General features: G+C 40.9%; 1 protein-coding gene across 12 annotated transcripts in view; it reads right to left on the bottom strand.

Moving 5' to 3' along the window:
• EML5 (EMAP like 5) overlaps positions 1-14,101 on the bottom strand; it is a 90,193-nt gene that overhangs the window by 28,093 nt on the left and 47,999 nt on the right. For all 12 annotated transcript variants that reach the window (XR_014167761.1, XR_014167762.1, XM_081908454.1 and 9 more), the window contains 6 exons: positions 13,938-14,065; positions 12,700-12,841; positions 12,163-12,315; positions 10,107-10,238; positions 9,814-9,902; positions 7,676-7,852 (listed from right to left, as the gene is read on the bottom strand). Coding sequence is in view for 10 of the 12 variants with exons in the window: in XM_081908454.1 (XP_081764580.1) it covers positions 7,676-7,852; positions 9,814-9,902; positions 10,107-10,238; positions 12,163-12,315; positions 12,700-12,841; positions 13,938-14,065 (821 nt within the window). In the remaining 2 variants the exon portion in view is untranslated. The remainder of the gene's footprint in view (positions 1-7,675; positions 7,853-9,813; positions 9,903-10,106; positions 10,239-12,162; positions 12,316-12,699; positions 12,842-13,937; positions 14,066-14,101) is intronic.

The raw sequence follows: 14,101 nt of genomic DNA, 5'->3' as shown, positions 1-14,101 counted from the left end.
AAGATTTTACTGGAACACTTCATATTTTCATTCTCCCCCCCAAAATTAAAAAAATAACTGTTAGAACAAAAATCCTGGAGCATTATGGGTGGGAAAAGCTGTGCAGTGGAAATGTGGTGTTAGATGTGTGATTTGAGTTGTTGGTATGTGAATGGGGGATTGTGTAGTATGAAGGGATGTCAATCATATTCTTCTTACATTTGTGTCTTTGTCCAGGAGCTAAGGAGTTCTTACTTGAGAGATCTCCCATTTTATTTTCACAACAACTCTGTGAGGTATGTAAGACTCAAAAAGAGTCCTTTGGGTACCAGCAGAGAAGGGCTTTCAACCCAGGTGTCTCTAGTCCAAGTCCAGGACACTAGCCTCTGATTTGATAAATACATACATGTTCTAAAATGAATCTTTTCAGCCTGAAATAGCCACTAGGAGTGGGGTACTAGAATCAACCAGTAGGCTGGAAACTTAGCTCTATAAACCTCCATGGACCAAGTTTGACAGGTGTTTCTATCTATCATCTAGAATCACAATGATATCAAGTAAACCATTTTTGCCCGTGCAGTATGAAATCAAACCAACTGGGCAAAGAAACTGTGCATGGTACTTTCCAAGACCATTTGCTGACTGGCAGTGCCTGCAAAGCCCTTTTCATTCAAGCCCTGTCATCATATACAACACCAGCTGTAGGACAGGTGGGAATGGCACAACTTGACTGCAACAGCCTGGCAGACCAAATGGAAAGATCTGTTAGACCTAGTTAGGTTGTGGGCCAGAAGTTCCCTACCCAAGGGTTAAACAAAATCAAAATGGTGACAACTAAGGCCTGCTACACATATGCATACACATCACTTGAAAATATACCCTATGTTGGACTTCCGATCTCTGCAAGATGGTGAACGGAGCACAGATCTGATTGCTCCAACTGATCTGACCCCTGCGGAGAGTCAGGGGGAAACGCCAAGGCATACCCCCCAAAGGCCTTGAGAGGGTTCTCAAGATGTCGAGGGGTCCAGCAGATTGCAAAGGGCTCTCCTGCAATTCCCAGACCCCTGCGCCAAAAGGCTCAGGGGAGTGGGGGAAAGAAACAGGTTTGAGTGCAGTCTTGGCAGCATGCTCCAGCCACCAGCAGAGATTTTCCGTAACCAACATTCAAGCCGACGGGAACGTAAAAAGATTAACTACTGAAATTAATTAAGCATAATTCGGCGCCAGATGAAGGATTAAAAAGGAAGTCTATTCTTCGTCTTCTGGGTAATTAAAAAAGTGCAGGTGGAAAACTATTATCTTATTTGATATTTACAGTGTGAGCCTGCTGATGGGATAATTGAAAGTAATTGAAACCCATTCTTTATTGCTTGACATTGCTACAGGATTTTAAAGCTGGCCATGACTTGGTATTTGTGTATGGAAAAGGGAACGTGGTGCCAGGACTCTGGCAACATCTGAAAGCCCTTATGCTGCCCTTCCAAAGCTTTTCCCCGGTTGCGGAGAGGAAAGGTTAAGGCAATTGAAATCTGTTGCTATCAAAGGGTTAAAAGAGTAGCAGAAACGCTCTAATCACTGAGCAGCTGGAGGTCATTAGGCTTCCAGGAACATGAGTCTGTATAAATAGTCCCCCTGTTTGTTTGTTCTCCCCCTTCTCCTTTTGGGTGTGTGTTTTGCTGAGATGTGTGGTTCGTCGCCAGGGTTGTTTTTTGGTGTTTTGTAAATAAACCTTATTTTTTGATTTACAAACCGCATGCTCCAGGACTCCTTTTTGGGAAGATGCTGCCTCTCCTGCCCTTCTTAGCTGCTGCGCGAAATCCTCTGCCGTGGTGAGACTTTTAAAGAAGGAAGTGCACTGGGCATTTACATTAAACTAATTAAAGTTTAATGGGACAGGTTATGGATGTTTGTACGTCAAGAAGGAGATAAGGAGAGCAGTTCAGAGTGATTTATGCAAGGACTGGAGTGAAGACAGAAGCGGTTGCCGACAACGAAAGCCTCCAAAGCAGCTTGAGTCCTGCAACGTGCCTAGAAAAGTTTTAAAGAGGCACTGCGCAGTTTGTACTCGCTGGAAGACGTCTGATTCCTCAAGGAGCCACCTCAGCAGCTGGGAGACGGTCTACAGGTGTGTGAGTATCGTTCCTAAGCCCCAGGGAGGATGGCAGAGTCCCAGGAAAGTTTTACTGTCCCGTTTACGCGACTCAATGGGAAAAATTGGCAAGATTGGAAGGCTAGAGTAAGGGTTTGGTTGCAAGCAAAAGAGTTGTGGAGCTGTACTGAAGCACCGCCTTTACAGGCAGCTGCAGACGCGTCTGCAGAAGCCAAAGCAGCAGCAGCAGCTTCACAGAAACGCGACAGGAAAGCCCAAGGTCTACTAGTTTTGGCAGTGGGACCAGAGCAAATGCCTTATGTTTCTGAGTTAAAGAACACGCATGAGGTCTGGACGGTTCTGCAGCGGTTAAATTCCAGAAACACTGCGGGGGCCAAGATCCATGCTACAAGATGTTTGTTTGATTTACGTCTCCAACCGGGAGCGTGTGTGAAAGAACATATTGCCAAAATGGTGTCTGCCTTTAATCAACTAAGACAGCTGGGCATTCCTTTCTCTATGGAGCAGCAGTCATACATATTGTTGTCTTCTCTTGATAAAAGCTATGAGACTCTAGCTCTAACTTTGGAAGCTATGCCTTCAACTGAATTAACCCTTGAATACATTTCTTCTCGGCTTGCGGATGAACAGGATAAAAGGCAAAGAGAAAGAGGTTTGTCTTTAAAGGGGAGTTATGCTGTGCCTAAGAGTGTTGATGCTGAGTTTGAGCACACAGTAAATGCTTTTGCAGCTAGACACTGTTTTCGCTGTGGTTCCCCTTCCCATCTAATCAGGAATTGCACACGTGAACCTGGTCAAGACAGCAACAAGGCCGTTACCCCTAGTTACCAGACAAGGAGTTCCAGGGGACGTCGAAGAAGAGGAGGAGGTCGTGGCTACTCCCACAGCACACAGCACATGGCTTCAGCAATGGCGTTGATGCAAGGGCGTGGCCAAGGCAGCAATCTACGCTGGTTGATCGACAGTGGTGCATCTCACCACCTGGTGGCGCCATCTAGTGTCCGTTTGCAGAATTGCAGACATTTGCAAACCCCTAAAGTTGTGACTATGGCAGATTCAACTAAACGTTCCTTAGAGACTGTAGGCACAGTGTTCTTGAATTGTTTGCAAACAGAAATTGATGCCTACGTGCTAAAGGGACTGAAGGGATGTATTTTGTCTGTGTCAGAACTTGATAGAAATGGGTTTAAAACTGTGTTTGAAAATGGGGTTTGCACTATTTCAAAGAATAACGTATCTCTTTTGCAGGTGGAATGCAGAAATGGGTTATATTATTTTGAGACAAGTCCAGATGAAGTTGAACAGGTTCATGCTGGTTGTGTGAACACGCCTACCCATAATTCTTGTGTTCATTTATGGCACCGCCGTTTAGGGCATATTAATTTTCAGTATGTTAAAAGGCAACCTGAATTATCAGAAGGGTGCAAATTGAACAAATGTACTAAGTATTTGGATTGTACTGCATGCAAAAGTGCGAAGGTTCATAGATGCAGCTATCCCAGTTCAGATAGGAAATCTGACAAAGTATTCCAACTTGTGCATATGGACCTATGTGGCCCAATGCCTGTTGCTAGCATGGGAGGTTCAAAGTATGCACTGTGTCTCTCGGATGACAAAACAAAGGTTACATGGTTTTTTCCTCTCAAAACAAAAGCAGATACTGCAGAAACAGTTAAAAATTGGGTTCATGCGGTAGAACTTGAATTCGGTACTAGAGTACTTGCTTTTCAGACAGACAGAGGGTCAGAATTTACCGGGTCTGTGTTGCAGAATTTCTTTAAGAAAAAGGGAATTAAGCATCGTCTGTCTACACCTTATTCCCCCCAAGAAGGAGGCGTGGCCGAACGTAAAAATAGGGTTCTGCAAGAGTTGGCAAACTCTATGTTGTTTGATGCTAAACTTCCTCAGAGTTACTGGGCGGAAGCCTGGCAGGCGGCTACTCATATTCTGAACCGAGTATATAATTCGGTAATTGATACTACGCCTTATTTTGCTTTATATGGGAAGAAGCCCAAAGTTAATTACTTTCGGGTGTTTGGATCTCAAGCCTATGTACTTATCCCAAAAGCGTTAAGGAAAAAGGGAAGTCCAAGGGCTAGGAAACTCATCTTTTGCGGGTACGAACCACATGCCAAATCTTGGAGGTTTGTGGACCCAGGTGGGGATACTACAAGAGTGGTCCTCAGTAGGAGCGCTGATTTTTGTGAGCAGTCCGGATGGACTCACTTACACGCTAACCCTGACATTTTGAGAGATGATTTAGGCATTCATGCTGAGAAAGAAAGTCCAGAGAGTGATGAGCCAGAAGGGGATGGTGCACATGGTTCAGATGCAGATTCTGATCAGGCACGAGGTTCTTCTCCTAAGGTAGAAAAGCCAGAATCTAGGAGTGCTCCAACTTCGCCAGTCAGTAGGCCTAGCAGACAGCAAAAGCAAAGCAGGTCACCTGCAACACCAAGCCCAAGGGAGGTATCTAAACGGAGGTCTTTATCCCTAGGGGCGCGTCCAGATATAAAGTCTGAGACAGATTCTGACAGCCAACGGTCAGAGGGGGCACAAGAGGAGCAATTGCGCAGGTCAAAACGCGCCACGAAGGGCAAGCCGCCAGAGCGGTTTAAGGTGACAAGTGTATACGTAAATATGGCACAGTGTGAGCCAGAAAGCTATATGGAAGTACAACAGCTTCCAAGCTCAGAAGCCGTAAAGTGGCAGGAAGCAATGGAAAAAGAGATGGCTTCAATGAAGTCTCTCGGTGTGTTTACAAGTACAGAGCTTCCGAAAGGGCGACAAGCTGTAGGTTGTCGATGGGTATATCGTTTAAAGCCCACAACTACTGAAGAGTTGCAATATAAAGCCCGGCTAGTTGCAAAAGGGTTTTCGCAGCGCAAAGGTGTTCACTATTCTCAAATCTATGCCCCTACATCAAGATCGGAGTCATTAAGAATGCTTCTAACCTCTTCAGCTAAGAAGGGAAATAAGCTGTTTCATTTTGATGTCAATGTGGCTTATTTAAATGCAGACTTACAGGAGGAAGTCTATATGACACCACCACCAGGTTTTGAAGGAGACAAGCCAAACCAGGTCTGGCGCCTACACAAATCCATTTATGGGTTGAAACAGTCCGCCCGTAATTGGAATTCCTGCTTAAACGATGCTCTAGAGAGCATGGGGTTCAGAAAGAGCGCAGCAGATGCGTGTCTTTATCTAAAAGGCTCGGGATGTGAACAAGAAGCAGTTTTGATATTTGTTGACGATTTATTATACAGTGGAAAGGATGATAAACTTGCACAACAATTTGCCACAAAGCTTGGAGAAAGGTTTCAGATAAAATCACTAGGCAATGTATCTGTTTATCTAGGAGTTAAAATTCAGCAAGATGAAAATGGTAACTATTGGCTTAGCCAAGAAGCTAAAATCCAGCAGTTGCTGGAAAGGTTTAAAATGAACAACTGTGCTGGTGTTAAAACCCCAATGGAGTTAAGTTACACAAAGGATGCTCAAACTGAGCAAAAGGCAGAGTTCTGTAATCCCGGGGTTTACCAGTCAGCGATAGGCAGTCTACTCCACATTGCACAGTGGACTCGGCCCGATATAACATATGCTGTCAACATGCTGTGTAGACAAGCTGAAAAACCATCAATGCATGCTTGGCAAGGAGTAAAAAGAGTTTTAAGGTATCTCCAAACTACCAAAAGCTTTCGCTTAAAACTATCAGCAGAGGGCAGCACACAACTTGAATGTTGGGCCGACAGCAGTTGGGCAGATGCTGGACCAGATAGAAAATCAGTGTCAGGAATGGCGATAAAATTTGGAAATGCACTAATTGGTTGGAGATCAAGAAAGCAATCACTTATAGCTTTAAGTTCAACTGAATCTGAGTTCAATGCGTTATCAGATATATGTAGAGAACTGGAATTTTATAAGCAACTGGTACAAGAATTGTTTGGAGAATGTTCCCTACCTATCAGAGTGTGGGAAGACAATCAACCTTGTATTAAACTAGCTAAATCAGGTCAATTCAAGGCGCACACAAAACACTTGGATATCCGTTATCAAAATGTATGCCAAAGTGTAAAACAAGGTTTAATTGAACTAAAGTATTGTCCAAGCCAAGAAAATCTCGCAGACGGTTTTACAAAAGCTTTGAGTCCGCAATCTCATAAATGTTTCTGTTCAGGTTTAAATTTGTATTAAGGTTGGTACAGCTCAGTGTTACGAGCGAGAGGGGGTGTTGCTATCAAAGGGTTAAAAGAGTAGCAGAAACGCTCTAATCACTGAGCAGCTGGAGGTCATTAGGCTTCCAGGAACATGAGTCTGTATAAATAGTCCCCCTGTTTGTTTGTTCTCCCCCTTCTCCTTTTGGGTGTGTGTTTTGCTGAGATGTGTGGTTCGTCGCCAGGGTTGTTTTTTGGTGTTTTGTAAATAAACCTTATTTTTTGATTTACAAACCGCATGCTCCAGGACTCCTTTTTGGGAAGATGCTGCCTCTCCTGCCCTTCTTAGCTGCTGCGCGAAATCCTCTGCCGTGGTGAGACTTTTAAAGAAGGAAGTGCACTGGGCATTTACATTAAACTAATTAAAGTTTAATGGGACAAAATCTACTCTTCTTGGCTTGTTACTGATACTGGAGTATAAAAGTGGAAACTGGATTTTGAACTGCAGCCATCATTAAAACTGAACTCAGCAGAGGAGATTTGGATTAAGATAATTAAAGTACTCTGTTGGGGGAATATAAGAAAGACTTATCTCAGCTGGAGGGATCTACAGAGCACTGAACTCAGTTTCCTGTATATAAATCGGAATTTGGAGGAGGGGGAAAAAAACTGGCAAGAGAGGTTGACATACCTATTTATAAGGATCTTCAGGTGCTGCAACTCTTCAATCCATTTCAGAAAATTGGGTACTGAATTTAGTACTGTCTCTCCTGGACAATTAAGTGGTAATTCTTATGGATATATTGTTTTGGTCTCTTTTTTTAAGGTAGATCTTCGTGATTTCGAACTGCTAGGTTGGCAGGAGCAGGGAACGAGCAACGGGAGCTCACCCCGTCACGGGGATTCGAACTGCCAACCTTCTGGTCGGCGAGCCCTAGGCTCTGTGGTTTAATTATGTGTAATTATTAGAAAATTGGGTAAATGGAAATGTAAGAGAATGTTGTTTATATAAATAACCAGAAGAGGGGATGGAGAGAAGTCTGGAGATTCCTAGAATCTTGAAGAAAAGGTTTTGAAAAGATATTTCTATACATAGGGATTGGGGTTAAAAATGTTATTTTTTTATTGATGTTAATGTGGAATTAAATTGTTTAAAACAATAAAAAAATTATTTAACAGAAAATATACTCTATGTTGACTTACAGATGAGCATGTGAATTGTCTCCATTGAAATGCATTGTGTCTGAGAAAATGTGGTACAATATGAATGCTTGATCTGTAGTTTTGATCTGTGTTAAAGCTGATTCACATATACCAATGAGAGATAAGAATACAAGTGTATTTTCAATGATTGTAGGTATGAAAACAGTAGGACTTTGTTATTTAACCCTCATAAGACTCATTATGCAAACACTGCATATTTACTTACTTTGGCAGGGTATCGGAAAAGCTTTACAAATCCAAAATCATCTCCTGTTGCCAAAACTGTACTGTCACTGGTTAGGCACGAAGCAGTTACATCTGTAACTTCTCCAATTATTGGCCAAATTCCTTCACAGCAGGAGCCTAGAACACTTGTCCAGGATGTCCAGGAAATCTTTTCTGCCTATAAAGATAGCCTGTTTGAGAAAGGATACTTATCCATAGTTATACATCTGATCTCAGAGCAAACACCATAATCCTAGATGTATATGCTATTCACATCTCCCACTGAAATAATTAGGCATTACCTATGACAACTGCAGACAAAATGCTTTCAGTTTGAAGGAGGATCTTATGGGTGTTTTATGAGGATGTGTTATCACCCAGTATTTGAGAAAATTTATTCCAATTACATTCTAATCTTCTTACCTTCACATGTCTGACAATTAATATGACTATGGCCTTTAATACTGTTTTGAACTATGATAGAACACTGTGTGAATGATACTTTCCCATTTTACAGTAATACCTTAAATAAATTTATTTTTATCATTTGGCATGACTAATTAAAGGCTGAGAGCCAGCATGTGAATACCGTAAGTGCAAACAGGAATTTGCTACTGTTAGCTATGCAGAGAGTTTATTGTTTCCATATTCAACAGCAAGAACGGTTGCTTGCATGGCTTGCTTTAATGTCCTGAGGATAAACTGCGGGGAGAAGAATTTACACTACTTACAGCACAAGCCTATGCGAGTTTTCTAGGAAGTAAGACCAGTTATGTTCAGAGGTTTTTCTTTCTCTCAGGTAAGTGTGCCAAGGACTGAAGCCTTCATGTGCTTGTGTTCTTTACTTCTATTTGTAGGACATAATTTGGGAAGGTTTTCTTTATAAAAGGAAATCTTAAAGATTCCCTGACGTAGCTTGACTTCCTGTGTCTTGCTGGTGATTAGTATAAACCATACTTGTAGCATTTGAATTTAATTCATATAGGTGAGTTTCTTAATTTCCCTGAAAGTGCAACACCATAATACTCACTATTCTATTCTATTCTATTCTATTCTATTCTATTCTATTCTATTCTATTCTATTCTGATCTTGTAAATCTATTTCATTGTTTGTTCTTAGTTTCTAATAGTCTGATTACAAGACTTGCTGTACCACTAAGAAAACATTTCATTTGAGGAATACTGACCAGTGTGACACAACAATGCAACAAACCACAGCATTAAGCAGAGATACTAGCTTTTTTGGTGGTGGTGGTGGGGATATTGTCAACAATTTCATTAAGCAAGGAAATAAAATTATTTGGTGATAAAAAGCATTTTCAGATTTTGTAGGGGGGGGGGAGCTGGTATTGCAGATGAAGACTCTATCCTTAATGGCATCTAATAGGACATTTGTAAAATAGGTCTGCCTAGTAGGGTATTGGGATCTAGTAAAATTTTACTGGTATTTAATTTTCAATTTAAATTTTGGATATCTTGAAAAGAGAAACTGCAGCATTTACTTTTGTGGCTAAGTCTTTGTCCTTCACTAAAGAAATATATATAAGGAGAAAATTCCACAATTTCTTTTACATATTGACAAGGACCAAAACAACAAGCCTGAACCACATAGCCTGCCAAGGTCTCAAAACACTATCACAATTGGTAAGGCAGAATTTAGATGTCGCTCACTGAAGCGATTAGAGTTCCAGAAGCTTTGGAGTTTTAGAACAGCAACTTTGGCATTGTACCACTAGGTGGACCTCAAGTCCCACCTGATGTCATCTTACATGCACAAGCAAATAACATACAGGCAGAGACCACCACCCCCCTTTACACACATTCAGTATGTGTGCAACTGTATACTGTACAGTATATGCGCATCATACTGAACCCAGATGTGACCCAGAAACGTCATAAATACATCAATGAAACGTTACTAAAAGGTGGGGGCAGGGTGGTGACGGAATGGGTTGTCTGAAGGCTTTTTCAATAGGTTTCAATTATACACGATTTCACCAATGCGTGTGGTGCCTCGGAATGTAACCCCACGTAAATGTGGGGCTGCCTGTAGTGCCTTCAAAATCATGTAAATGACAAAAAGAAGATAAAGATATTATTTACAAAATTGTATTTGAACTGAATGGTAAATCTTCTTACCTCTGTACTGGGAATTATCTGTTTTTTCCCCCGAGGAGCTTCAAAAAACAACTGTTCCTTAGCACCAGTGTTGACTTGTAAAAGCTTGCCTAAAAAATGTTCACCAAATACAAGATTTTATTGAAGACTTTTTTGTTTGTAGTTTGTTTACACAATATTTATTAATTCACTTATTAGGAAAATTTGTGAGAAATTCATCACTACCATTTGGAAATGCTGCACAAAATTCATGCACAGTTTACACTTTGCAAGCTACAGAAATATAGTCATTTTGCAGCAATTGTATTTCTTACCTCTTACATCCCAATCAATGTGTGTCACATAACTGGAAGAGCCCTTGCAGATTCCAACCCGCTTACTGCTCATTACATTGTAGATATCTACAAATGTATCATACGATGCTACAGATAAGTATTTTCCAGCGCCTAAAATGCAATCATAAGGAGATGAATACTTTCCCAAGTAACCTGATTTTCCACAAAAATAAATGTGAATCACATAATCTTTGGAAATGTCTTATTTGTAGTTTTGAGGTATGTTCCATGCTATCTTGTTAGCATTTGATTGCAAATTATTGCAAACCTATGCCAAGGGGAGGGGGGGGAGCAGCCCGTAAGTAAAAAAAAGCAATTATATATGGAAAACATGTGAGGATAAATACTGAGGCACTAGGTATCTCTAGATAAGCCTTGTTATTGTAAATGGGTTGTTCAGATATTGTAAATATGTCATTGGGAAATATTTTACTTTGTTTAATGTATTCAATTTTCCCCAGGAAGAGCAGATCTTGATTAATGGGGAAGAGGGAATACAGGCTGGCATTTTGATACCAGCAATGTTATTGCATGCAAGAGGAGCACCCACCCCACAATAAATATCCATCTGGAAGAATATTATGAAGGACAAAATGTGACATGGACTGCAGATGCAGATAATTAATCTTCAGTTACTACCCAACCTAGAAGTAATTTATGATGCGTACAGACGTAGAGAAAATAGGGTTCATGAGGCCAAAAGCATTCTATTGCCAATCTCAGAAGGCAAATTCATAAACTTTGAAAAGTGTTTAATGAATATAATGTTATGTGGGGTTTTTTTTGGGGGGGGTGTTCAGCCTTCATGGTGCCTTCATGGTGCCCTTACTGGGATCTGGGATCCAGCAAGGGTTAAAATCTAATGCACGTAAAATGTGGGCTTCCTTTAATTCTAATATATTCCAAGCGCTCTTTCCAAAAGAGCCAACATTTTCCAACATCCTCTTTCTTAAAGATCTCTTCTCTTCTCAGCATTACAATGTACAGTGGTACCTCAGGTTAAGTACCGGTACTTAATTCGTTCCGGAGGTCCGTTCTTAACCTGAAACTGTTCTTAACCTGAAGAACCACTTTAGCTAATGGGGCCTCCCACTGCCACCATGCCGCCAGAGCACGATTTCTGTTCTCATCCTGAAGCAAAGTTCTTAACCTGAAGCACTATTTATGGGTTAGCGGAGTCTGTAACCTGAAGCGTATGTAACCTGAAGCGTATGTAACCCGAGGTAGCACTGTAAATGTAAGGAGCTTTTAAATTGTCCAATATTTATTTCCTCAAATTTTAAGTGGCGTTATTACCTTCTCTCCCTCGCATCCTGCAGTACTTTGTATTCTTTTCTTTGGTTCATTTTATTGACATTTTTTTTTAATTAAAAAATGTCTTTAACTGTGCATTTGTTGGGGAAAGGATACAGGTCAGTGGCAGAATGCATATTTTGCATGCAGGAAGTCTGAGGCTCAGTTCCTGGCATCTTCACTTAGGGCTGGGGAACGCCCCTGTCTGCAACCTTGGGCAGCCACTGTCAGTTATATAAACTATACTGAGCTAGATAGTCTGACTCAGTATAATAGAGCTTCTTTTTGATATGTGAACCCAGCAGTGGAGGACTCAACCAAGACAATTTCTCCACAAAGTGGTGTGATTCAAGATTTCCGGTTGTGTCCTGAATATCCTCCAAGCATACAGCTACATGAGCATTCAAATAAGTACACGTGTGTTAGGTCTGCAACACTTTCCCAGCCAGCACCCTTACAGCATAGTAATCTTAATTCTGAAAAGGCCTGAAATTGACAGCAATTGAGTGGGAAAAAAACTTTTCATAATGGCATTCTACAATTCTGAGTGACTTATCTGAAGCCGATTACAGGCAATTCTCAATTTGTGTGTGTTTGATGCATGTATGATTACAACCGCTGTGTTTGACACTGGAAGAGGGCAGGGTGGGGCTGGGTGGGCTTACACATGCTCCGCTGATGCGCATGATGACCCAGAATGTAACCCCTATGTAAATGGGGGGGGGGGTTTGCCTATACTTACCAGGAGAAAATCGTATATCTGAAATAACGTCCTTCCTATGATGAAAAGAAACAAGATCCTCCAGAGTGTCTGAATTTACTATTAAGAAACTTCCATCATTGAGACCTACTGCTAATGCCTTCCCATCAGGAGAAAAACAACAAGATCTTCCCCCTGCCAAATGCAAAGAAGAGACATATTTTAGTTCTAACTGGAGGCCTGCAGGCATTATTTTCCTGGGAAATGTGATGTATTATTATGTTGCACTTTCAAGTGTTCAAACTGTTACATATACTTTCATTGATCCTTATATCTCTATAAGGTAAGTCAGTAAGGGGGCTATTATTATTATTATTATTATTGATTGCAAACTCCTCACACAACTTGCATCTATATTTGGGTAACCTATTTTCATATTACATTTTCAAAAGTTTAAATCTTTTTTTAAACATTTTTTTGTTCTAATACTAATATTATTTAACTCAACTTCACTTAGATTCTAATATGAGTGAACAGCAAAACGTTTGCAAATTTTGATGAAAAGCACCATCATCTTACCCTTCTTCAGTTTTCTAACAGCAAGCATGCAATGGCTGGGGGACAGATCCCATATTCTTAAGGTTTTATCATCACTTACAGTGGCACAAATAGGTAAATGAGGATGGGTAGCTAAACCCCAAACTTCTCCTTCCATGTGACCCTATAACAAACAAAAACAATTCAATTTAATTTGCTATATTACAAACAAGAATTAAGAATTGATTTAAAAACAACAGAGGATGCAGCCAACTTATTAAACCACACTAGAAATTATTATGAGTTTGAGGACTATAAATTACTATATTTTATTGATTGTAATCTGAACTTTTTTCCACAATGCTTCACAAGCCAATTGGTGGCCCATGGGAAGTGCTGCTCAAGGTGCTTTGAAGGCACTACCAATACCAGTGGCCTGCAAAGCCCCTTTCTGCAAGTTCCAGCTTTACCTGCCCCACACCTAGGCATGGCTAGACTAAAACAGCCTCATGGGCTTGGTGCAGGGGCAAACCTAGGCTTTAGTTCACCCAGGTCAAAGACCCAGTTTGGCGCACACACGCACACACACACACACACACACACACATTTGCGTACACACACACACACAGACTGGGAGCATCAATGGCACCCCTCTGGAGGCTTCACCTGGGGCAAAAAACCTGGCTAACCCCCACCTCGTAGATACAGCACTAGCTTGGGAAAGCTAAAGGTTCTCCACTCCTGGCACAGACATTACTATGTAGCTGTTCTATATATTAAGAACTTGTACTTAAGCTTGCTTTTCCCTCCTCCCTCCCATTCCTTTTTCCTCATTATTATTATTATCATGTCTTTTTCATGGGAAGAGACCATCTTAGTAGTGATTTTTGTAAGCTGCTCTGAGAGCCTTTTAGGCGAAACGGCAGGTTATAAATGCCCCCAATAGACAATCACACAAACCCACCTCATCCCCATCCCCTGCACAGTTTTGCCAATCTTTTAAAATGGATTTTCTTCTTCTGAAGGTGATGAACATGGGGGGAAACAAGAGAGATGACTGGACCAGTATCCAAGTTGCCAATCAGTAAGTTTGTCAAATGCTGAAGGCAGGAGAAAGCCGGAAATGTTTGTTTGTACACAGCCACAGCCTTACCACATTGATCCTAAATTGGCATTTCACACCACCAATTATGAAACATTATTATAGCAGCTGTACTTTAACATTTCAAAACTAAAAATGTTTTTAAAAGAGAGAAATATATGGTTAATATTTACTGTACCTGAACAAGCAACGTTATTGGCCCACTTTTATCAACTTCCAGTATTTCACCATTCTTTGTGCCCACTAAAATATGACCATGTCCTAATGATATGGCACGTATAGAAGGGTTATCTTCTAAAAGGAGACCTAAATGAAAATATGTATATATATAAGAGCTCAATT

The sequence above is a fragment of the Podarcis melisellensis genome, assembly GCF_964234715.1.
Source record: "Podarcis melisellensis genome assembly, chromosome: 1".
Taxonomy (NCBI): Eukaryota; Metazoa; Chordata; class Lepidosauria; order Squamata; family Lacertidae; genus Podarcis; species Podarcis melisellensis.
The sequence above is the reverse complement of the archived record's forward strand: the minus strand, read 5'-3'. Positions and strand labels throughout refer to the sequence as shown.